Source organism: Leptonychotes weddellii, chromosome 13 (assembly GCF_054177405.1).
Source record: "Leptonychotes weddellii isolate Sample4059 chromosome 13, ASM5417740v2, whole genome shotgun sequence".
Classification (NCBI taxonomy): domain Eukaryota; kingdom Metazoa; phylum Chordata; class Mammalia; order Carnivora; family Phocidae; genus Leptonychotes; species Leptonychotes weddellii.
Genome location: NC_138381.1, coordinates 23,720,076 through 23,744,728, shown reverse-complemented (window position 1 = coordinate 23,744,728; position 24,653 = coordinate 23,720,076). Strand labels below are relative to the sequence as shown.

The 24,653-nt window shown below is 52.3% G+C and overlaps 1 protein-coding gene across 5 annotated transcripts in view; it reads right to left on the bottom strand.

Moving 5' to 3' along the window:
- ZBTB7C (zinc finger and BTB domain containing 7C) overlaps positions 1-24,653 on the bottom strand; it is a 323,613-nt gene that overhangs the window by 8,533 nt on the left and 290,427 nt on the right. For 3 of the 5 annotated variants that reach the window (XM_081801274.1, XM_081801272.1, XM_081801276.1), the window contains one exon: positions 4,363-5,589. In XM_081801274.1, the coding sequence (XP_081657400.1) occupies positions 4,363-5,573 (1,211 nt within the window). In that variant the 5' untranslated portion in view covers positions 5,574-5,589. Of the gene's footprint in view, positions 1-4,362; positions 5,590-5,776; positions 5,962-24,653 lie in introns of all 5 variants that reach the window. The other 2 variants (XM_081801273.1, XM_081801275.1) reach the window with 1 other exon arrangement.

The following is a 24,653-nucleotide window of genomic DNA, read 5'->3' as shown; positions in this document are numbered from 1 at the left end:
CATGACCTGCTGGTGCAGGATCAGTTCTCAGAAGCCCCCGGCTCCAACTCCAGTGTGCTCTGGCTCGCCCTGACCCCCTTGTCTGCCAGCCCCTTCCTTGACCCTGCCCTGGGGACCAGCCCAGACCACGTGCACCCAAGCCTTGATCTGCATTCCCCCTTCCAGCCCAGAGAGCTCGTTGTCATGGGAAAGCTGTGCCAGTCCTTATGAGCTCGTTCCGCCGAGTGAAGGAAAGGGCCGCGGGGTCTCGCCTGGCGTCCCCAGCCTCCACGAGGGCTCCCAGTCCCGATAATGCTTCCCCAGCACCATCCGCCCACACTTCTTGGTAACCTGACTGTCTGAGACAAACCCTCTTCCTGGTGCCACTGCTAATGACATTGCATTATCTTAATAAGGTCCCCAGGGCTGCCAGGAGTGGGAGGGCTAAAAGGAAAATACTGGAAAAAGGCAGCACCCAGGCTCCTGGCCTGGTCTGGAGAGCAGACCACTGCGGGCGTGTGGAGGAACCAGCACGGGGCTCATGCCGGCGGCAGGTGTCGGAAGCGAAGCCCTGTGGCCTTTATGGGACGGTGGCAGGAGGCCCGGTGGAGCCTGGTGAGGTCACAGCTGGCCAGAGAGTGATGCTCAGGGTGAGAGGCACAGGCAGAAGGACTCCAAGTGATTGTAGGACAGCGTGGGCCCAAAGAAACGTAGTCTGGTTGAGGCCTCTGAGGCCCTGCCTGGGGCTCCAGGGGAGTCTCATATCTGGAACAATCAGTGGAAAGACAACGGTCCCCAGGGCTGGTTGAAATGGAGCGCCGTCTCCGAGGTGAGGGTCTGACGCCAAGGAAGAGACAACACCATGGTGGGGGAGGCCTTCCCCTCTCTTCTTGGAGAACCATAGAATGAGAGCTTTAGGGGCAGAATGGGCTGTGTGGGAGGGATGCCCGATCCTTCCACCACTGCTGCTGCTGAAGCCGTCAGGAATGATGTTCCCATGAGGCGTGGACATTCTGGGAGTTGGCATCTGAGGCCATAACTCGGAGCCTGGGCCAAAGGGCCACTTTGCAGGAGGAGGGTGGGCCGCTCCACCATCCCTTGGGGTGATGGGAGGTGGGGTCAGCATCAAGGGGAAGGGAAAGGAGGCCTGACCAGAGAGCGGAAGCTCAGCCGTGTTTAAGGAAAGAGAGGGAAAATAGTGTCAAAGAGGAGGAGTCAAGGGCGGCCGGTCCAGGCTCCCTCAGACTCTGGGGGGCCAGGTGCCCAGGAGCAGCTTGGCCTTGCAAGGGAGGCTGGGAATTCTGGGTCAAAGAGGCAGCAACGGCTTCAAGGGGCTGCTGAAGTGCCTCCATCTGGGGAGGGAGGGAAGGTGTTGTGGGAGGTGGTGCAGGAAGTCAGCCACCACGAAGGTCCCCGTGGAGGGGCTGCTAGAGGACTTGACTACAGGGAGAAGCTGCAGGCCAGGGGACAGAGAAGAAGCCTTGCAGGGCAGCTCCGGGAGGGGGCAGGAGGGAAGCATGGAGCCGGCTCTAGCGAAGAATGGGACAGGGAGGGCGGTCAGGCACAGCCCATGGTACGAAATCAAGTCCCCAGAGTCCCTTGTGTGAGGAGACCAGGAAAATGTCCAAGCTCCCCCCACTCTGGGGTGCCTCTGTTCTGGGAAGGGGGGCCCCAAGAGCAACTCCGATCTTTCTCAGCAGGGTCAAAGTCCAGTGGGAGCTGGGTGAGGGGACGTGCTGACGGAGGCGGGAGCGTGGCTGCTTCAGGGGGCCCAGAGAAGAGCAGAAGCGGACCCGAGGGAGGGCAGGGCAGATGCACAGCCGGAACCGCCCCACGGCTGATCTGGCTGGGAGGGCTGGTGAGGCTGCAGGCACAGTGGCCCCCTAAGTGATCATCAGGAATGTGCTGGGAGGGAGAGTTCTGGAATGCAGCCCTCCTATACAACCCAGCCTCCTGACCCGAACCAGGAGGCCTCCTCAGAGAATGTTCTCGTGTCAGGAGGGCAAGAAGTCTGTCTGCAGTGACTGACCAAGTTTAACACTTTCCCTAGGGAAGGCAGGGCCACAGACTGGCGTGGCCTGCGCAGAAGGCTGTGTGTGTGGGAAAGGCCCAGAGGGGAGGGCCAGAGAGGGAAGGGACTTGGGGTGCTGGGCAGGCTTGCTGTGTGGCATGCTGAGATGTGCATCCCCCGAAGCCACAGAGCCGAAGCTCCCCTGAAGGGGAGAGGTGTCCCGGAGTCAGCCCTGTGTGAAGGGAACAGGCATGGCAAATTGGGGATGTGGACCCCGGATGGCAGGAAGGGGGTGTTTTGGCTGACTTGGGGCCTGGCTTTGTTGGATCTGGCCTGTGAAGGGTGTCCTTGTCTTTGAAGTCATTCCCAGGGGACTGGGCTGGGAGTCGCAGGCCGGAGATGGGTGAACGGTACTCGAATGTGGATTGTGCCCTAGTTTACCTCCCCAATACCATCTCCGTGCTTTTGTCACACGTCATCCAGGTGTTCTAGCCTGGCCTGTGGAGCTAAGGTGAACTCAGGAGAATGCGCTGGTGGTGGCAATGGGGTAAGGGGGGGTGAGTAGAGTGGCAGGGCCATTCGTGAGGGATATCCCAGGGGAGGTGAGTCCCAGGAACTTTGGGTCCAGCTGCTGTGTGGCAATAACAGGAGCAGAGTGCCCTGAGGTCAGCACTGTGGGGGAGCAGGGGGTGCACCTGGGGTATGTGGGGCCCTGCCCCTCTGCCCCTGGAGACTCGCCTGTACTGTCAGCCCAAAGCATCTGGGAGAGGTTCTGTTTGGGGTTTCCCTCTCAGAAGCAGCTGTGTGGGGACCCCAAGGCCACCTGGAAAACAATCAGTATCGTCCTTCGAAACAGTCACCAAAGGAGCTTGCAGGACTCTGTCCGCCATGCCGCTGTCGCTTGAATAGATTGCTGATACCCTTCTCTGGAAACTTCAAATAGAGTTTTGAAGCCACCCAAGAGAGTGGGTCTCATTACTTTATAAGACTCATCTAATTTTCCCCCCGAAAACTACTGTCTCTGATTTGCTATTATTCAACTTGGCTCAAAAAAAAAAGAAAAAAGAAAAAAAAAAAGTCACTTTCTCCTCAAAGGCCAAAGCTGAGGCCCACTGAGGAAAATCAAAGCAATGAGCCCCCAGCAGTTCCCAAAGAGGAATCTCCAAGAGGATCTGGGGTAACAGCGGCACCCTGGGCACAAATGTGGGTCTCCAGGGGAGTTCTTTGCCAGGGACGGGGGCAGTGTGGGGAAAGGACCTAGTCTGGTGAGTCATGGTCACAGGGCAGCTGTCCACCAGGGTCTGTCCACATCCGATCCACAGAAATGACCGAGCCCTGAGGCAACGCCACTCACCAGAAGTTTCTCCACTGCCGAAGTGGCTGGGAGGGTCAGCCTCACACCAGTGACCACCACATAGCACCAACAGACCATATTTTCCCAAAACGAGGGCCAGCAAAATCAAGCAGGGAACACATCTGAGCCCCCAGCATCCCACCAATCAATTTCGAACCCAAAAGTTGCAGTGTAGAGAAGGTATGTAACACCCTTGGCTGAATGGCACAGGGTCTGTGAAAGGTGAAAGGTTTGCAATGCACTGATTCCAAATTTCAAATTCTATAACCGCATAAAGTTAACCCTTTTCCTAACATGGAGAGTCAGCGGGGAGAACATAAAGAGAGGCTTATCCTTTAGATGGGATCTGGAAGAGGACTGAAAGGACTACAGGGGTCTCTGTGGTCTCCTGGTCACAGATTTTGCTGTCACACAAGTCCCAGCTCTGGCATTTTCCTCTCCATGTGCTTACGGGTGGCCAACTTGCCACAGGGAAGTGGACTGATCATCTGCAAACAGAGGCCACAGAGCCTTCCCATCTTCCCAGGGCGTGGTTGTGGTGACGGTCTCTGCAGTATGCCTAGGACAGCCCCTGGCATGCCGAGCATGCGCCAAGCAAAATAAAGAGGTGGCACTCCATTGGGGAGCTTCCACCTGGGGAAGGGGAGAGGGAGGTCAAGCAATCAAGGAGCCGAGGCCCCTCACTTCTGACTTACAGAGAACAGCTGTTCTCTGAGAACAGCTCTGCTCTCAACTGTGTTATATCTTGGCCTCCCACCTCATACTGTATTTCAGAAAATATTTTAGCTCTTAAAACGAGTTTGGAAATCCCCGCACCAGGTAAAGCCTAGTGTGCCTTCTAGCAAATACACTTGACATGTGTCTCGGATCCAGGGGGGACTCCGCCGAACGGAGCGAACGGAGATAAGGAGGGTCTCCTGTCTCCATCCCAGCCCTCTGTGCCCCGCTCTGACCCTCCCCTGACCCCCCTCCGCCCCCCACCCGCTCAGGCCCCTCACCTGAGGGCGGTAATACGCACCTGGTGAAGCGGACCTCACAGATATTGCACATGTATGGCTTCTCCCCGGTGTGGGTCCTCATGTGCCGAGGCAGCTTCCCGGCCCCCATGATGACTTTGTGGCAGATGGGGCACTGCTGGGAGGCCTTGGGTTTCAGCTTGCGCTCCTCCACCAGCGGCCAGGGCGGGAAGAGGCCCCCCAGGTGGGTGGCACTCAGGAAGTTGAGATAGGCACCGTAGTCACTCTCCGCCTTGATGGGGCCCAACGGCCCCCCAGGAAGGTCGGGGAACATGTCCTTGAAGAAGTCGCTAGGGAAGGGGGGTGGTGGGGGTGGGGGCAGCTCCTCCTTCTCCTCCTCCTTAATCTTCCGGTTCTTGATGACCAGGTCTAGTGGCCCACTGTCCATGGGCTGCTCGGGCAGCTGGGCGAAGGCACCGAAGTCCCCTGGCCAGAGGTGCGGGAAGAAGTCAGGGGCGAACGGAGATAAGGAGGGTCTCCTGTCAGTGATGTTGGCCTTGGGGTACAGATTCTCCCTCAGCAGAGATTCGATGGAGAAGTCCCGGATCACGCCCAGATGCCCGGGGCCGCCAGCCTGGAAGGAGTCAGGGAAGTCCCTGGGTGTGTCCGAGTAGGCCTTCTCTGTGAGGTGGTCCGTCTTGGAAGGGCTTTGGTGGCAGTCGATGTCCTGGGGGTCAGGCAAGTTTTCTTGATCGGCAAAGTCCTCCGTGTCGTCATCCTCGTCCTCCTCCTCGTCCTCCTCCTCGTCCTCCTCATCCTCCTCGTCCTCGTCCTCCTCGTCATCGTCGTCGTCCTCCTTGTCGTCCTCCTCCCCGCCATCCCCGCTGGGCTCCATGATCTCCAGACACACGTTCACGATGCACTGGATCTCCAGCATCCTGGCGGCGTTGAGGATGTGCTTGACGTTGGAGGTGGTGATGGTGAGCGTGGAGGTGTAGGCGAAGTCCAGGATGGCTGCCAGGGCCTCGGGCTGGACGAAGTCGATCTCATAGACGTACGGCTGGCTGGCTAGGGCGCCGGCCGTGAACAGCTTCTTGAAGTACTTGCTGCAGGCCGCCAGGACGGAGCGGTGGGTGCGGTACTCCTGCTCCTGAACCACCAGGAGCACGTCGCAGAGCAGGCCGTCATGCCGCTGCTCGTTCAGGCTGCACAGGACCTCACTGCTGTGGTTGGGGAAGGGAATGCCGATGAGCTCGTCGATGCCATTGGCCATGGTCTCAGCCAGAGCCCTGCAGGGACACACAGAGAGGAGACCGGGGTTAGAGGCGTCGTCCGGGAGGGGAGTCCAGGTGCTGGGGTCCCCCCTGGGAAGCCAGGCTGGTGGGTGGGCTGGCCACAGCACCTCTGCCTTTGCTTAGGGTCTCCCCCTCCACCAGGAGGGTGGCCCTCCTCCCTCTCGGCTTTGCCAAACCCCACCTGCAGTTCAGAGCCCAGCTGGCCAGCCAGGCTTTTCACTGTCCAATGCGCGGGCTCTCTCCTGGGACCCCGAAAGCTCTCGCAGTTAGGCTTCTCACTGGGCAGCTGGTATATGCCATGCCACCAAGGCTGTGGAAGCTTCTCGAAAGCACGTTTTCACTGAATTCCACTTGATTAACGTGAAGCTGCGAAACACGAGAATGGACGGCCACGTGAACCTCAACCTCTCTGTGTGCTATGGGGATGGCATCCACCACTTACCCACACGACATCCGTGGGTCAAGGGCTACGGGGGGACAGTTCTCTCACCTCTCAGGGCTCCTGCTGGGAAAATGCTCTGGTTTTTTTTCCTCAAAACCTCTGACTCAGGTAATGGATGAACATCTTGATCCTATTGGCTCCTGTTCGAAGCGGAGCTGGGGTGCGTCCCCTCACCATTTATGTTGAAGTCTTAACCCTCAGTATCTCAGAATGTGACTGTATTTGGAGGTAAGTCCTTTGAGGAGGTGATTAAAGTTACAACGAGGTCATATGAGTGAGCCCTCGCCTGGTCTGACTGGTATCCTGGTAGCAGGAGAGGAGACCACAGACACACATGGAGGGACCACCCCATGAAGATACAGCGAGAAAACAAGTCAAGAGAGAGGCCTCAGAAGAAACCAAACCCACAGACACCTTGACCTTGGACCTCCAGCCTCCAGAACCATGAGAAAATCGATCTCTGTTGTTGGAGCCCCCCTGGGTTTTCCTGCTTTGTTATGGCAGCCTGAGCATGGACACAGCCACTAGGAATCTGAAAACCGATTTTGTGGCCCATTTTCAGGATGGGAATGGGGGCATTATGGCCTATGTTTTGCCTTCTGGACCTTCCTTCTGGCTTCATCTTAGTTGATGAAGTTTCTCTTCTTTTGCCCATCTTGATCTTTTTTTTCTTTTAAATACTGACCTCTTATATATGTATATCTGTGAGCTGTTTCAGGTATAAATACACATTTAAATTCCGCATTAAATTCTAGTACATTATTAATGTATCATGTCTGTATTCTGTCACTCTCAGGGAAACGCATCCCCTGCAGGGAGAAGCCTCTTCTGAGACCCCTTAGCATTCCATATACAAAAAAGGAAGTGTGGCCAGTGAGAGCCACCAGGAGGGAAAAGTGCAGGACGGAGGACACTGGGTATTACCTCCCTGCAGGGAGCAAGACTCATAGCCCAAGTCATCAGGCTCAACCTGGACAAAAAACCACCTCAATTTTTATACCATCGCCTGGAGGACCCTTCTACTTAGGGCAAAGCTTGATTTTGGCCCATGTGTAAATCCTAGCAAAAGCCAGGCCCATACCCCGGTGCGATTACAGTGGAGAGAAAATAAAAACAAAACCTGAAAACCCCGTGCCCCCATGAGAAGAGCTTTGGGGATCTCCACACATTTATCTTCTGGGTGTTTCTACCCTGGGAAGGCAGATGCAGTGGGAGGGGAGGAGTGAGGAGTGCCGAGCACACAGTATGTGCGCTGAATGGGGTCTGGAGGCACCAGGAGCCTGGCGGGAGTGCTGGGTGCTGGTGCTCCTTCCCCCTCCCATCCTCTCCCATCACCGAGGGCCCAAGGCTTCCCTGAGCAATCCCACTGCGGGGAGGGGCTCAGGAGGTTTCCCAGAGTGAAGGCCTTGCTGTCTTCTCGCCTTCTCATCTTTAAAAGGGCCAGAGACCCCACAGGCCATGCATTCATTCCCTAAATCATCACTGGGTTTCTCCCTGTGCCAGGCCCTGCCCTGACTTCTGGGGATGCACAGAGAGTAGACCAAGAAAGCCCCTACTCTAACCCAGCTTTACAGAGACATTAACTGTGATAAAGATACATCAAGACTCACCAAAGAGGAATGAGAGCTCCCTACACACCTCTCAGAATGGCTAAAATAAAAATAGTGATAACACTAAATGCTGGCGAGGATGTGGGGAAACTGGACCACTCAGCCATTGCTGGTGGGCATGTAAAATGGTACAGCCTCCCTGGAAAACAATTTGGTGGTTTCTTAAAAAACTAAATATGCAACTACCATATGACCCAGCAAGGACTCGTGAGCATTTATCCCAGAGAAATAAAAACTTAGGTCCACACAACCTCAATGCAAATGTTCCCAGCCGCTTTGTGCATAGTAGTCAGTAACTGGAAAGAACCCAGATGTCCTTCAATGGGTGAATGGTTCACCAAGCTGCAGCGCATCCATACCAGGGAGGACTAGTCAGCAATCAAAAGGAATGAGCTACTGATGCATAAAAATCCCTGGATAAGCCAGAGTGAAAAAAGCCAATACCGATAGGTTACATCCTATATGATTCCATTTACATAACGTTCTTGAGGCAGCATAATGAGAGATGGAGAGCATGGGAGGGGTTGCTAGTGGCTAAGGAAGGGCTGGGGCAGGAAGGAGGTGGGCGTGGTTATAAAAGGCAACATGAGGGACCCTCCTGGTGATGGGAATGTCCTGTATCTAGACTGGTCAATATCATAGTTGATGTCATACTGTGATCTTGAAAGATGTTACCATTGGAGAAAGCTAGGTAAAATAGACATGGGATTATTTCTTAAAACTACATGTGAATCAACAAATTACATCAAAAATAAAAAGCTTAAGTTAAAAAATCAAATGATAGGAAACAACCTAAACCAATCAATAAATCTTCTTCCACCCCAATGTTATTTATCATCTATCTATAGTAGTGGGTGAGGTGGTGGCGAGAGGGAGACTACTTTACTCAGAGTGGTCAGGGAAGGCCTCCTTGAGGAAGTGTCCTTTGCCTGGATGGTGAGAAGGATCCAGTCATGGGACGATGTAGGGAACAGTGTTCCAGGCCGTGGGAACAGCAAGTGCAAAGTGGGCAGACCCACCAAGGCACTCTAGGTCTGGGGTTCTGCTCTGAATGGCCCCATTTAACTTGGTTCTTGTCTACTGAAAGAACTTCTACATCTCTCTGGGAGGCTCGGGTCCCCCTGAGGTCCTGTGTAGGACTCCCCTCTTTCTCTCTGACCAGGAAGGGCATCCCCAGGCTGCAGGCCTCAACTGTCTATGCCACAGAGAAAATTCTGAGGCTCCTTCCTTCCCTGACACGCCAGGCCTCCCTGCTGTCATGTGGGGGCCAGAGGGAAAGCGGAGGGCTTAAGGATGCCTGGCAAGCTGAGAGGCTCCAGGGTGGGTGGCTCCTTCACGGCTGCCATGCCTGCTGTGGGTCCCAGGCAGGCTGCTCTGTTGCAGCCAGGTGCAACATGACCTTCTGTGCAGTGAGGGGGGCCCCGAGGACCCTGGTCCCCACCATCTTGGCCCCCACCTTCCTGCTTTAGACACTCAGGCCTCCTGGGGAGGATAGGGCCAGGCCAATCTCGGCCAGCACCTTCTCTCCGCAGGCCAAGTGCCTGCCCTACACAATGGGGTTCCCAAATGAGGGATCAGGACCATCATCTGCCCTCAGGCCTGCTCATCTTCACAACAACTGGGATTTAGCTCCTATAATCATCACCATCCCTATCTTACAAAGGAGGAGAAGGAGAATCACAGAGACATTAAGTTAAGGCATAAAGATCTGAGTCCGAAGGCTGGTTCCCCAGGCCAAGCTCTTAACAACAAATGATCTACCTCTTACCTCTCCACAAAGGCCACCAAGAAGGGCCAGTAGTCCCTGCTATTGCCCGAGGGGCCCAGACTCCAGGCATTCAGAGATGCTGAGGGGTGCCTCTGTGCAGGAGGGGTGGGAAGGATTTGGGTCGGCAGGGGAGGTTGGCCCTACTTTCTCAGGAGGGCCAAGCAGGCAGGGGCAGCAGGTGGATGAAGGCTTGGCCGGCCTCAGCAGCTGCAGCATCAGGAAGACTTCCGAAGCAAGCTCCAGGATGCTGCTTTCCTCAGAATGGGCAGAGTGGCTCTGAGACCCCAGAGGGGGCCCTGGAACTCACCCACTTGTTCCCGGGCAGCCTCCTCTGCTCCGTGCAAGCAGCCCCCTTGGGGGTGGTTCTGGCAAAGCTCTGCCAGGCGAGGGGGGAGGAGGGGAGAGGAGGAAATGGAGCTGAGGCTCCATCAGGCTTTTCCATCGTAACTTCTGAGCTGACTGCCCACAGCACTGATCTCAAATGTGCTCCACATCCTAGCTCTGTATCCTCTTCCCTCTAACCCCCTGACATGAATCCTGCTTCTCAGCCTCCGTGCCTTTGCTCATGCTGAGCTCCTGGCTGGAGAGCACCCAGCACCCCACACGTCCAGCATCCTCCTTCTCCAGGAGGCCCCATCCCACCCACACTTCAAGACTCCACTCAGATGACCCTTTGTCTGTCTCTCAATTCAGATGCCAGGCCTCTCCAGCCTTTAGATCTCCTGAACCCCGGATGACTCCTGCCATTTATCTCACTCTACCTTGTACTGTAACTTATTTTCTGTGTCTCGGTGTTTCTGCTAGATTGTAAGCTGCTTGAGGACAGACTGTCATTACGATGCTTAGCACAGTCCTGGCACGCAGTTGGTGAAGGTCTACGGCAGGGGCCCAGCAGCACCGAAATTACTGTTGTGCAGGTTGTTCACTATACAATGGCACTGCCTCTAAGGGCAGACACAAAGATGTCCCCCACCCCATGATTCTTGCCTTCCGGTAGCAAGGGCTCATGCCCTTGTGTGGTCCCCCTCTTCATGAATAGGGCTGACCTGTGTAACCAATGGGATTTGTGGACTTGATGGCGTGTGACTTCTGAGAGGAGGTCATCAAAGGCATTCTGGGGGAAGCCAGCTGCCATGTTAGGGGGACACTCAACACTCAAGCAGCCCTATGGAGAGGTACACATGGCAAGGGACTGTGGCGTCCTACCAGCAGCCAGCACCAGCTCACCAGTTGTGTGAATGAGCCACTGTGAGAGTGGGTCCTCCAGCCCCAGGCAAGCCTTCAGATGACAGCCTGGCTGCAGCTCTCTGAAAGATGCTGAACCCGAGCCACCTGGCTGAGCTGCTCCTGAATTCCTGACCCACAGACACTGTGAGACAGCAAATGTTTACTCTCGGTTTAAGTTTCTAAATTTTAGAGTGATTTGTTATGCAGCAGTAGGTAGCTAACACGGGCACTATTGACTTCATAGACATTCTAGATCTGCAATATTTAGCAGATGGCGGAGAAAAGCTTCAGTCTAACAAAATGAGTGTATTACAGGGCTGTTTTGATAGATGCAAGTAGACACAGTGAGGAAATGGCACCTTCCCCAAATTCCCACCAAGCTACCATATGGGCAGCAGGGTCCTCGCACTCAGAGACACCTTCTCATCTCAGATGATGGCTTGTAAATGAAACTGTGACTGTTAAATATCAAGTCAAAATCAGTAAAACCTCAGAAAATCAGTTCTTTATGGAGAGCCAAGTTTTCTTGCTTGTTAAGGGCTTATTCCTTTAAAGACAAAAATGCTTTAAATGTTTCTCAGAGAAAATTCTTATAATTCCTTAAGCTTTCTCCCACCTTTTAAAATAGAGGAGATGAAACCCATTGAACTGTAGGTTGGTGGTCAGTGTCTCATCGGAGCCCACTGAGGAATGGAGGGTGGCTGTCCCTACACTAAATGTCCCATCTCCTCTGCTCTTGGAACCATGTCTGCTGGGACTGGGAATCAGGAACCCTTCGCTGTGTGACTTTGGGAGGCCCCTCTGCCTCTCTGGGCTTCTGTTTCTTCATCTTACCATCTCAGTGTCATGAAAACCTGATAACTATTGTCACGATTTGAAGCTACAGGTGCAAAACGGAGATGAGGACAGGGCAACAGGCCTGTGTGACCGTGGACACGAAGGCTGGCCTGCCTACCCAGTAGTGACTTCTCACTGTGCCTTGGTCCAGAGCTTTTGTCCCATTCCTGGAGGAGCGCATGTAACCATGTCACTGGGGGCTGTTTTTCCAGGCAGGAGGTGGGGTTGTGTTTGCTATTTCATTGTCTCTTTGGGAAGAAGTGCCCCCTCAGTGCACTCTGGGAGCTTCCCTGGTGACCCTAAGATTCCCATGCCCTGGAGGACCTGTAGACAGCAGTGTCCCCAAGGGGATGCCATGCCATGCCCCCACCTTCCCACCCAGGCCCTCTATCCCCATCCTCTATCCCCTCCATCGCCCAAGCCAGAGCAGTCCTGTCTCCAAGAATAACATACTCAGGAAAGAGAATTACACACACACACACACACATGCACGCACACACACACACACACAAAACCAAACAAAAACTCTCAGCAGCCAGGAGAGGCATAATGCAAAATATAAACCTCTGGTTGGGAGGGGATAGAAAAAAATCATAGATCAGAAATAAAGGGGGAAGTGGGAGAGAGGGGAAGAGGAGCTTAGAGATGGAGGAAGGAGGTGACAAGGAAGAACACAGGATGGGTGAAACCTTCTCCCATGTGGTCATCATTCCAGAGGACCTCCCCTGGGCCTCTGCACTCCGGGGAAGGTTCTAGAGCCCAGGGATGTCTGAGCAGCCCTGTCTGACCAAAGCAACACTTCTCATCTCTGGGCCTCTGTTTATTCAACTGTAGAATGAGAACATCACTCGCCCCGGGTACAGTGTTTGCATCCCTCCCCCAACCAACCAGGAGGAGGGGGCATGCCCTCAGTGTACTAGCTAAAGAGGGGAGGAATAAGCGAAATTGAAAAGTGGTGGGGGCTGGGTGATTGGAAGAGGCCACCAAGGCCTTCGACCCATAGGAATGCCTTATAAAAACCTGGCTTTAGGGGCACCTGGGTGGGTCAGTTGGTTAAGTGTCCAACTCTAGATTTCGGCTCAGGTCATGATCTCAGGATCCTGAGATTGAGCCCTGCATCAGGCTCCAGGCTGAGGTGGAGCCTGTTTAAGATTCTCTCCCTCCTTCTGCCCCTCCCACCTCCTCCCCCGGCTCACACTCTCTCTCTCTCTCAAAAAAAAAAAAAGAAGAAAGGAAGAAAGAAAGGAAGAAAGAAAGAAAGAAAGAAAGAAAGAAAGAAAGAAAGAAAGAAAGAAAGAAAGAAAGAAAAAAGAAAGGAGAAACGTGGCTTTAGAAGTCCTCCAGTACAAATTTCTTGAATGTGACATGAATTTTTGTATTATTTTGTGTCCTGTTCTAATAACCAGTCAAGCAAGCCAGCTAGCATTTACAATAATAATCGATACTAGCTACCATTTACGGATGGCTCATAATATGTCAGTCGTTGTACCTCAAGTTCTTCCGCAGCTGACAGGTAAGGTACCTATATTTTATCTGAAAGGTGCCTATATTTTATCCTCACCTCCAATTTAGAGATCCAGAAACCGGTATGGAGAGAGTAAGTGAGTTGCCAATGCCACAAGCCGGCAAGTGTCGGAGCAGGACTTGAACCCAGAGGCACTTGGTGCCAACACTCATATTCATTCCCCTCCACCACGCTGCCTTCTACAAAGTCCAACGGGGATTTGAACCCTTTCCCCCAAAGGTTGTCTCTTACTTTAGAGATTTACCAGAGCCAGGGCTGAGGGGTGTGTGCCGGGGGGCTGAGACCCAGGAGTGTCAGGGGGGCTCAGTACCAAGTACAAATGAGAGGTATGGACAGAAAGGCACTGGACCCCCATGGCCTGGGCGATCAGGCCCGGCTTTCTGCACTGTGCAGGATAGAGAGGATTTCACCGGGCAGAGGGGCAGGAAGACCCTGTCCCACATCATTCAGATCTGGAAGGCTTTAGGTTTCCAGAATCCCCTCTGAAACTATGTTTAACCTGGATCCCAAGTGGGATCATGCAAGAAGCGGTTTTCAGCCCGCAGATGCCTGAAGTGGATTGATGGCCTTCTGAGACCCCGAGGCCCTACTCGGAGTGGTGGAGGGTGAGGCCCCATTCTCAGACTGCCTGGATCCACATCCCGGCTCCCCCAGTGATGGCCCCTGGGACTCGGTATTACCCTCCTCGAGCTCAGTTTCCTCATCTGTACAATGCGGATGATAGTCAAGTCTACCTCTCAGAGTCATCCTATGGATCAGATGAGGACAGGCACATGAAGTGCCCCCTGGTACATAGTAAGAGCTTGACCTATAATGATGAAGTCCAGGACACAGACCCCTAACAGATGTCTTGGCAGAGGGAAGTAGGACCTTACCGGGAACTATTTTGGCTTTTGCATAGTTTTCTAAAGTCCACATTATTTAAGCACCTCTCCCAAAGATACCCCGAGAACAGCCCTTACTTGCTCCCGGGGCCTCCCGGGGCACGTGGAGGGTGTCATAATCTTCCAAGGCCCTTCCATGGCTCCTGTCTCATGTACTTCTAACCCAGGAAGTAGGCAAGGCTGGCATACACTTTATGCCCATTTTACAGATGAGGAAAATGAGGCACAGACAGGAGCCTGTGCCCAAGGTCACACAACGAATTAGTTCCAGAGTTAGAACTTGCACCAGGGAGTTCAGATGCCCCAACCTCTGCCCCTTTGATAGATTACAGTGTCCCCCTGTGAGGTGCAGGGTTGCTCCGCTAGTCGGGGACCCATGTTCTCGGACTGGTTTTACCGGGAACGAGCCGTGCATGGTAGGCAAATGACTTCCGCTGCTGCCCTCAGTTTGCTTATCTGGGAAACAGGGAAGTAATTGCCTAGATCTCACCTGCTCTAAGGCAGGGTCTGCTTCTTCAATGTCTGGGTCATTTTCAGGATGCCATCAAACAGCCAAATGAATGAGGTCAGTTCAAATGCACTGTGGGGATAAACTTGAAGTCATAAAGGGCGGTGGGGTGGTTCCAACCCTCTGCCTTAGGGACACCTAACATTTGAACAGAGCCCTGTCATTCATAAGGCACTTATATTCATTCATTTCATCCTTATTATGATCCCCATTTGATGGGGATCAGAGAGGCTAAGTGACCTGCCCCAAGTCACACAGTTAGAAAACAGGTGGGACTTGACGCCTACTCCAGTCCCATCTCCTTGTCTTCCATGGCTGCCTTGGTGGTGTGATTTTGGGGACAGTTCTATTGCTTTGATCTACAAGCCCAGTACCTCCCTGAATCCTGCTCAGTTCAGCAAATCTGGGGCTCAGGATGATGCTTCTATCTGCCAAACCGCCAGGGCAGGCTGGCCCCAGCCGACAGACTCTGCTGCCCTGGGAGCAGCCCCACTGGTCTCGAGACCCAGCTCCTCCCCATCCTGGGCCCGGAGTTTCAAAGCCACCTGGCAGAATTGTGGCTGTGGTGAAGGTGAGGGGGCCGCACAGGGGCCAAGAAGGGAAGAAGGGATGTGGCTTTCTTTTCCAGACCTGGGAATGAGGCTGGGCTGCAGCCTCCTGCATCCTATGGGCAGGGTCTTGCTCCCCGTGGTCTGGGTAGGCCCTGAAACCTGCAAGGGACTGGTGCGCCAGAGCAAAAGAGGGGCAGGGAGGCCTGACCCAAGCAGCTGGCTAGTCCCACAGACCTTCGGGCGTGCCCCACCCGGCCCTTGGCAGGTCCCCTAAGCAGGGCAGCCACACCCCTTGGCCCTGGAATGCCCCGGGGCCTCAGCTGCCCCAGAAGCTATAGCCAGACTCATGGGCTGGGAGGCTGAGCCGGGCTACTTCAGCTTCCAGCCTGCCTGCCGGAGCACCCCAGGCAGGGTGCCCACAGCTGGGAGAAGCTGGCCCCACCTGCTCGGCCACCCTGCCAGGACACACCCAGGGCCCACAGTCCCCGGCGCGCCTCGGGCCTGGGGCTTGGAGCGGGTTGGTTTCTGTGAAATGAGTTCTGAGCTTCCCTCCTCTGCCAAAGGTGCTGGCCACGCCAGGAGTTTCCTGACAACTGGAATTCAGCTCCCCCCACCCTGCCTCACACAAGTGTGTCTCCCCTTCTCTTCCCCCCAATACCTCATCCCCCCCATCCACAGGACAAGACACGTGAGGGCCAGGCCAGGGCCAGGCCTGACAGTCAGGCCCTCCTGGGTTCTCATCCCGGCCATGGCCAGAGTTTTCCTGTCCCTGCGGCTAGGGGACTGAGTGTTTTTCCCCTGTGATCAGTTGCTCGGGGTCCTGCTTCACTGTTCTCTGCTGAAGCCTCTGAGTCAACAATGCTTCGTGCCTGTCCAGTTCTATATTCTGCGAGGCCTGTCCTCATCTGCTTTTCTCCATGCATTTTCCTAGGATCCCTGGGACAGAAGGAATTACTTGGCCCACTTTGCTGATGAGAAACCTAAGCTTATGCTGGTAAACACACTTGCCCAAGGTCACAGAACTAGGTAAGTGGCAGAGACCCCCGACCTCCTGCCTTTGGCCCAGACTCTGTCCCCTGTATCGTGCTGCATCCCTTGCCAACGCCCACCCTCACCATCATCACCACCTCCATCTCCCCCCACACCCTGCATTGGTTTGGTTTGATCAGAGCAAGGTCTAGGACCACCCATAGGGGTTGAAGTAGGGGCAAAAGCCAGGTGGGCTTCTTTCCTCTTAAATTCTTACGGGGGTGAAACATGCTCTAGGGGACAGACTTGAGGGGTACCTAGGAGGGTGGCCTGAGAGATGGGCAAGGAAGAATGAGGGGCGGCTCCATACCTGGACATTGGTGATGGAGGGGCACAGAGGTATATGAGTGTCAGAGCTGCTCAGTTACTCCCTAGAGGAACCCCTTCTTCTTGGCAGCAGCTGCCTGCAAGCATCTGGGTGAACCCAAAGTGGGTGTGTGGAGGCATTGCCCCCAACCCCTCGCCCAGGGGGTGGTTTGAAGCCTTTTACTTTGCAAAGTACTGTCACCTCCTTGATATTGTACCCATTTTGCAGATAAGGAAACAGAAGTAAAGTAAGGTCAAGGTCATAAAGCAATGTGGTTAAAAAACTGTTGAAGAACTCACATATGCACCCCCACCCCAACAAGGCCATTGATTTTTCTACTGCTATGCAGTAACCTTGCAGGAAAGATAGAAAGAGTGGGTTCTCTAAGGGGCTGCATGGCCTCAGGAACATAATGAGGGCCCTCTCCAGTGAGTTGGAGGGAGGCTGGAGGGGATGGGGGCCGGCAGAGCACCCAGCAGGAGGGTCCCCCTGCTGACGGCTGGAGCACTGACCGGTGGCCCGTGGGAGTCTGGGCCAGACAAATAAAGTGGTGCCCCTTCAAGCTGCGGTTCTTTCATTATTTATTTATCCTTTATTTATTAGAGGATGAGGTGAAAGGGGGTAGGGAAGACTTGTTTTCTTTTAAGAAAAATTGCACACCTCTTTATGCTCAAAATAAAGGATTTACTACTTGTGTTTATTACAGATGATTTCCTGAGCCAGAAAACTCCTTGGGAGGCTTATTAAACCTTATTAAGCCACTGAAAATTTAGATAATAAAATAAATCACTCGTCTCCCATAAACAGCCCCAGGCCCAGTGTTAGCAAGTTTCAGAGTCTCAGCTGCTTCTGGTGGCCTTTTCGGGTGCATCAGGACATCAGCCTGGGCACCGCAGTGCTGGGGGTGGTGGGGGGCGCCAGCCCTCTGGGAGCACTCTTCTCTTCAGCATCTCTGTCCAGAGATGCTGTCTCCTATGGGGGAGGGGGAACGGTTTCGATTTTGTTAGTTGTTTAAGGAGTTGCGCGTGGACTCTTGGGTTAAGTGGCACCCGATTTCCACTCTTCCTGGGGATATTTTAGTGTCTCTTCTAGAAGGTACCAAGGTGGCTTGCAGAGCTGGCCATCCTCTGCATGCGCTCTGCCTGCGCGTCACCGTGACCCACGTCCGCCAAGGGCTTCCCTTTACAAGGGGAAAGAAGGGAAAGCCGGGGCCAGCCGAGAGGGCCACAGCTGGGGCGGAGAAAGGCCGAGCTGGTTTTGGGAAAGAGCATGAGGAGTAAGGGCTGAGAAATGCCCGGGTGTGTCGTCTGCAAGGAGGTGCTAAGGAAGTGCCATCCAAGTCTGCGTTTACAATTAATCTCTGCCCTGCCGCTGAGTTCCAGGTGACCTTGGGCCAGCCAAGTTCCCTCTCCGGGCTTCTGTTTCTTCTTTAACGGAAGACCAGGAGGCTACTCTCCTCAGACTGGACTGTTCTATGCTGTCCTCCAGCTAATCCACTGAAACACTCGGGTTCCAGGCTTGATCCTTGGATTCCAAGGTCACGAACAGCTCAACTCCAGCTATCTTGGGGCTGTTGCACCCAGCTGTGAGTTTGCTGGTTCTGTCCAGCCCTCCCCTGCCAGGGGTCACAGGGACGGGGAAAGAAGTGTGAACACACTTTGGGCTTTCAAAGGATGGGTGTTCTACAAATTCAGGGCGGGATGAGCATTTGACCACACAGAGTGATGGAGACCCAACGGGTTGGTAGAAAGTGCGGGCTGTGTGCCCTCACCCTGCCCCCTCTCGGGAGCAGGGTGAGGACACTGACTCTGCGTTTACCTCCCTGACACTCGGGTGGTCGGTCGTGGAGCCGAGCGGTGGCGGGGCAGAGTCTGGAAGTTGCTTCTCCAGAATGTGCACTAATTCATCACAAACAACCCCTCAGGCCCTGTGGGAGGCTGTGGGGACACAGACAGAGACACAGATGGACAGAAAGACAACCTATGGGAGACGAAGGGTTAATTCTGAGCTGCCTCCAAGTGAGAGCAAGGGAAGCAAACTGGTAACTGGGATATACAGGGTGTCATTCGAGGGCAGTCGCTATCCTGAACATTTTATGTGATTCTCTCACTTAATCCTCTCAAAAACCCCACGAGGTAACCAGTGCCATCATCGTTACCCCCATTTTTCAAATGGGGAGACTGAGGTAGAGCTGCAACTTGAACCCGGGCCACTGGGCCCCATGTTTCCTGAACAGGCCGCAAGGCTGCCTCTCAGCTGGTAGAGTTTGCCCTTTCTACGGGGGGCTGGAGAAGCAGGGAGGGAAGGGTGGAGTTCCTGGCCCTAAGAACTCACAATACAGACTTAACACTAGGAGTGCGGAGTGCCAGGCCAGAGGTGTGGACAGGTCCCCTGGGGGCAGGAGGCAGGGGCTCTGCGGGGGTCAGGGAGGGTACTCCACCGACAAAGTGATGTGGGGGCTGAGCTCTGAGGCGCCCAGGCAGCCGGGGTGGGGGGCAGGAAAAGAAGAACATTCTGGCAGAGAGAACAGTGTGTGGAAAGCAAGGCACAGGAGCTGGAGCTTAGCACTGCAGGATCAACAAGTAGTGGGGTGCTGGGTTTCACGGCTGTTGCTCACTCTTCGGGGAGTCTTGGGGGGATGGGGAGGATGGGGAAGCAGGGAGGTGAGGCCTCACAGACATCTGGACTGTGTAAGAGGCCACGGGAAGGAAGTCTGGGAAGGTTCTGGACGGGAGAGGAATCTGCCTGGCACTGCATTTGAGGTCGGTGTCAGCAAGAGGCAGTCCCAGAGTGGGTAGGGAAGGGCAGCTGGAAACCAGCTAGGAGACTGTATTTTCTGACCCATGAAGTAACTCCCCATTATTCACAGCCACGCCCCTGCCCTTCTCTGGGCGCCAGGCCTCAGGGTGGGATTGGGCGGGGAGGGGCTCCAGCGGAGGTGGGGGCTGGGGGGGCAGGAGGGCAGAACCACACTCCCAGGCCTCGGCCCAGGTGTAAGATGTCCTAGTTATGCCTCGGCCCTGGAAAAACACTTCTGCCTCCCTGCCATTGTCCGCTTCAATGTGCAGACGGGGCCCAGCTCAGCCGCCCAGCTGGATGGCCTCAAGGATCCCGGCTCGGCCTGTGTTTTCCAAAGGAAGTGAAACCTCAGATTTGCCCCTGATCTTGCTCTTTTCTTCTAAGCAGACGCCATCCACCACGAGAACCGCCTGGTGTTTGGCTGGGAAGAACAAACTGGAAGCTTGCAATTTTCAGGCTTAATTGCACAGTTACATATGATAGTATTATATAGAACTTTTATTGCACTGGGAAAGTCCAAGCACTTCCTTTTCCTATTTATATTCCAGCCCAGTCTCTCCTCTGCTGTAATGTCCTTCCTTGCCCGCTGCTGAAGCCGAAGGCTGTTCGGTTCCAGGAGCCCTTTCCAAAGAAAGGACAATTGGGATGTGAGTGGAAACTCATTTTCCATGAGTGGTTTCCTCGTGGAACATCAGTCAATCAATTCACAATGGTCAACAATTACTCAACTGTGTGCTTGACCTGGGCTGCACACTGTGTAGGGTTTTAAACAAGACCCCAAACCTGCTTTTGAGGAACTTCCGGCCTCACTGAGCAGGTGAGACTAACCCACAGCAAAGTATTAGACAGAAATAAGAAGCAAGAAGGAATCCAGTGTGGTCTGGGTGCTACGATTAGGAATGTGAGGCCAGTAAGGGAGAGGTCGGGGTCCAGGCTACACAGCAGGACCCCAGTGCCGGGCTGTTGTGACGGGGAGGCCACGTACTGTTATGCAGCAGGCATCCCTTTGTGAGTGCAGCCCCTGAAGTCCAGCCTCCCCTGTAGGTTTGGTTTCCCCAGTGCAAACCTCAGGAACAGGAGCCTGTCTTCCTTCTGCCATGTCCACAAGTAACTACCCCACCCCCAACCCTCACCTGACCCTGCCCTCCCCTCCCCACCACCATTCGCCACTCATCTTCCATCTGCACTGAGAGTTTTGGTCAAGATTATCACAAATTACACTGAAAATACTCTCAAGGCACAAGAATCCTCATCCGCGCCCCCCTATAGTCCCCAGCCTAAAGAAGCCTGGCTGACCTACTGACGAGCTGGAATGGGCTCAGTGATTTCCTCACACCTAAGGAAGTCTGGTCCCCCTTTGAAGTCTCAAGATCAAACATATTGAATAACAATTATAAAGTTAAAAAGTTAGAAGAGAGTTGGCAAAAACCCATTATTTGCAGAGGATATGATTGGATACTTTCCTATATAAACAATGGACAAGTTCAAAAATATGTTAGAGGAGCCCATTTACTTGGCAACAAAAGTAGATGTAACACCTAGGAATAAGCTCATAAGAAATGTGCAAGATCCATACAAAGATAAGTGACTGAAGCACTTTTTAGAAATACTTAGGTAGAAAGATACACTCAGCTCTTGGGTATGGAGCCATAATGTTGGAAACATACCAGTGCCCCCTAAATTGTTCAATAAATGCCATATGATCCCGATAGATATCAAACAGAATTCCTACTGAAATTAGATAAGTGGACTCTAAAGTTCATGCAGAAAAATAAGCATTTAAGAATGGCTGAGAGAGTTTTGAAACAGATGAGTAACGGGAGTAGGGAGACTAGCCTTACCAGATAGGAAAACACATTATAAAGCCATAAACATAAAATATTTGGCACTGGATCCTGAACAGTGAGACAGATCAATAGAAAGTCATAGACAGTCCATAAATAGACTCATATAAATTCATATCTGTATAAATTTAGCATACAATAAAGGGGGAACTCATGAATTTTTCAATAAACAGAACTGGGACAACTGGCCAAATCATATAGGAAACAAAACAAAACTTGGATCTCCTCCTCACTCCTTATGCCAAAATAAATGACAGGTACAGCAAAGATTTAAAAGTTTAAAAAAAATCACGAAAAGGAAATATTGGAGAATGAGTTTATAATCTCAAAGGGAACTGCTTCTCTAAGTAAGACAGAAAATCTAGAAGCCATAAAAGATTGATACATTTGACTACATAATGACTTAAAAATTCATGCACATCAAGAAATCCATAAGGAAATCAAAGCACAAATAAACTGGGAAAAATATTTGCAAAACATATGATGAAGGGCTAATTTCCTTTATAAAGAGAGCTTATGTTAAATCAGGAAAAGATCTACAGCTTGCTAGAAAGATTGGCAAAAAGCACGAATGGGAAGATCACAGGAAAGGAAATACAGACAGCTTTTAAATATGGGAAAATGCACAATATCATTCAGCATTAAACACATAAAGATTAAATAGAAATACATTTTAATTTTCATCTGTCTGATGGGCAAAAAATAAAAAATTCTGATGACCTATAAATATCCCTTATAGATTTTTATCTTACAGTTTTACTATCACATGTGCCCAACTTATGGACAAAGATCACCCCCACAACATTGATTCTATAAGCAAAGACTAGAAGCAAACAATATGTTCGTCAATGGGGGGTAGTTATATACATGGTGGAGTTCTAGGCAGCCCTTAAAAAGAAGGAGGGGTACCTGTATATGGCTATATAGAGAACTATCTCTCTGATTTAACTGCAAAGCATGCTGCCTAGTGCATGGTTTGTTGCCATGTTTGGAAAGAAAAAGATGACCGCATACACATATTTGTTTGCAGATGCATGGGCTATCTTTGGAAAGACACACTAAAAACTGGTTACTGGTGTTCTCCAAGATGGGGTTGGAGAACTGCCAGTGAGGGGTGGAAGGTAGATTTATTTTCCTATAGTCACTGTTGATACAGATGGTATTTGGATTTTAAAGCCATTGCTATTAAAAATATTAAGTGATTTGGATTCTTTCCCTTCTTTCACAAATTCCCAAATCTTCTGTGGGGTTTTTTGTAATGTCTAATCACTGTCGGTTTGTTGTAGGGCTTTTCAACTACTCTGTCTCAGTTTTTCTGTCTGTAAAATGGGATTAATCACACTGGGCTGTCTATCTCAGAGGTGGTTATGCAAATCAGATGAGAATTGGATGAGGACAGGCTTTGGCTGCCATCAAGTTTTGTAGGATACAACTGTAGGATATTACGGGTGGCCCAGGTTCTGTCCAGGACCTACCTACCACATAGCAGTATTCCTGTGGCTAGAAAGGTAGGCCATGGGTGAGAGGGAGATTCTTCAATAGTGGAAGAGCACATGGTTTCAGCCTCAGGAGGCTGTTTGCTATTCCGACACAGGGAAGAGTAGGAACCCTGATGTGTTTTTAACATTATATGAATGGCAGGACTCCTAGGAGGGTCTGGCTGCAAATGGTGAGCATCACAATAATCAAAACCTACCGCTTTCTAGTCAACCACTTATTTCACATATATTAACTCATTCATGATGCCCATTTTACAGAGGTGGCCGCTGAGCTCTACAGGGTTGAAGGGACCCACTCAAGGTGCCCAGATAGTAAGAGTCTGAGCCCCTGATCCCTGCTCTGTACAGACCGTTCTATGGCTCCCTTTACGGGACCCCGCCATCCCAGTCTGCCCATCATGGTCCTTTATAGTCTGGTCTTGACCTTATTTCTCAGAGTTGTCTAACCTAGACTCTCTCTTTGCTTTGCCTTCCAAACACACCACGTTCATTTCAGCTTCTGCACCCGTTCCTGAGCCTGCTCACACCTCTAGTCCCACCTCTCCTGTCATCCCAGTCTTTTCAAAACCCTGTCTGAATCTTACTGGTCCCTGTCTAACCCAAGGTGACTTTTCACTGTATGTCAGTCAGCCCCCAAGATGGTCCCCCAGTGATCCTCACTTCCCGGTATTCACATCTTGTGAATTCCCTCTCACATTATATCAGGGTTGGTCTGTGTGGCCACAGAACACAAGGATGTGATGGTGTGTGATTTCCAAAACTAGGTTATAAGAGACATTACCACTTTTGCCTTGTTTTCTCTTGGAACTCTTGCTGTGGGGGAAACCAGCCGCCATGTTGGGAGATACTTAAGGAGGCTACAGATAGCTCCAATGGGAGAAACTGAGGTGTCCCCCCAGCAACCAGCACCAACTTGCCAGCTATGTGAGTGAACCATCATAGAAGCAGGTCTTTCAGTCCCAATCAAGCCCTAAGATGACTGCAGTCCTAGTCAGTCAATATTTTGACTGCCATCTCATGGGAAACCCTGGGCCGGAACTCCCCAGCTAAGCAGCTCCTGAATCCCTGACTATAAAAATCATGAGGATAATAAATGCTGTTGTTTTAAGCTGCTAAAGTTTTGGGGGCTCTTTTGTTATGCAGCAACAACTAATGAATGCACATTTCTTTCAAACCCTTTGGGAGTTGGGGCCTTACCCCTTGGCCCTCGCCCATTTACTCTCTTGCCTAACATTTCATGTGTGTAATCTTGGCTTCCCAACAAAATAGTAAACATGTGAGGGTTATAATTCTCCTAGATCTCCCGTCATGCCTAGTTGGAGGGCTGGAGACAGGGACGGGGCCACAGTGATTTTTCTGGCTTACTATTTGTGAAGAGAACGTAAGTAAGTGAAAAGCCATAACATGCAAGTGCGGGATGCTTCCTGCTCAACCAGTACCCACCTAAGTATGCACACAACTCACAGAATACCTGCAAACCCACCATCTAAGACCCACAGCTCACCCTCACACCACAGCATTCCTGAGGGAGCCTTCTGAGTGTTCCCCAGTGAGTCAGACTCACAACCCACTTCCAGGGGTCTCCCAGAGGGCGGGGGTGGGGTGGGGGGGTAGAGAAGAGGGCCTGGAAAGGGCTGTTGTCTTGTACTTACTACACGGAATGCTACTTGTGATTTACTGCTTGTTTCACACCCTTTCCAAAAATATTTCTTTCAAAGCCAGAGTGACAGCCTTCTTTCAGCATTTCTGACATTCAGTTCTGAATAGATGGTGTGCTTAAGCCCAAAGAAGAGTTTAGGAGTTTAAGAATCATAAAGAAAAATACTGTAAAGGCAACTGATACTTTTAAAGCAGCCCCCACCCCAGTCCCTCATGGAGCCAGAGCTGCCTGCCCTGTCCCTAGAGACACAGCTCCGAAACCGCCCAGGCTCTTTTCCCTAAAAGCAGTGGGTGGGAGGACATGACCCCCACCTCCCCCCCGCCACTCCCTCCCACTGCCCATCTCTTTCCCAGGCCAGCAGGCTGATTTTCCAAGACTAATCAAAACAGGTTGAAGGGAGGAGGAGAGTCCTTTTGTAAAATGGTGTCTACACAGACACAGACCCCCCCCCCATTTTTTTGGCTGGGTGGATGGAGGGGACCAAAGATACAATTATAACGGAGCCCATCCTCTCCCACGAGACCCATTTTAACCAGTGTGTAATAAAGCCCCAGCTCATCCACCCTCT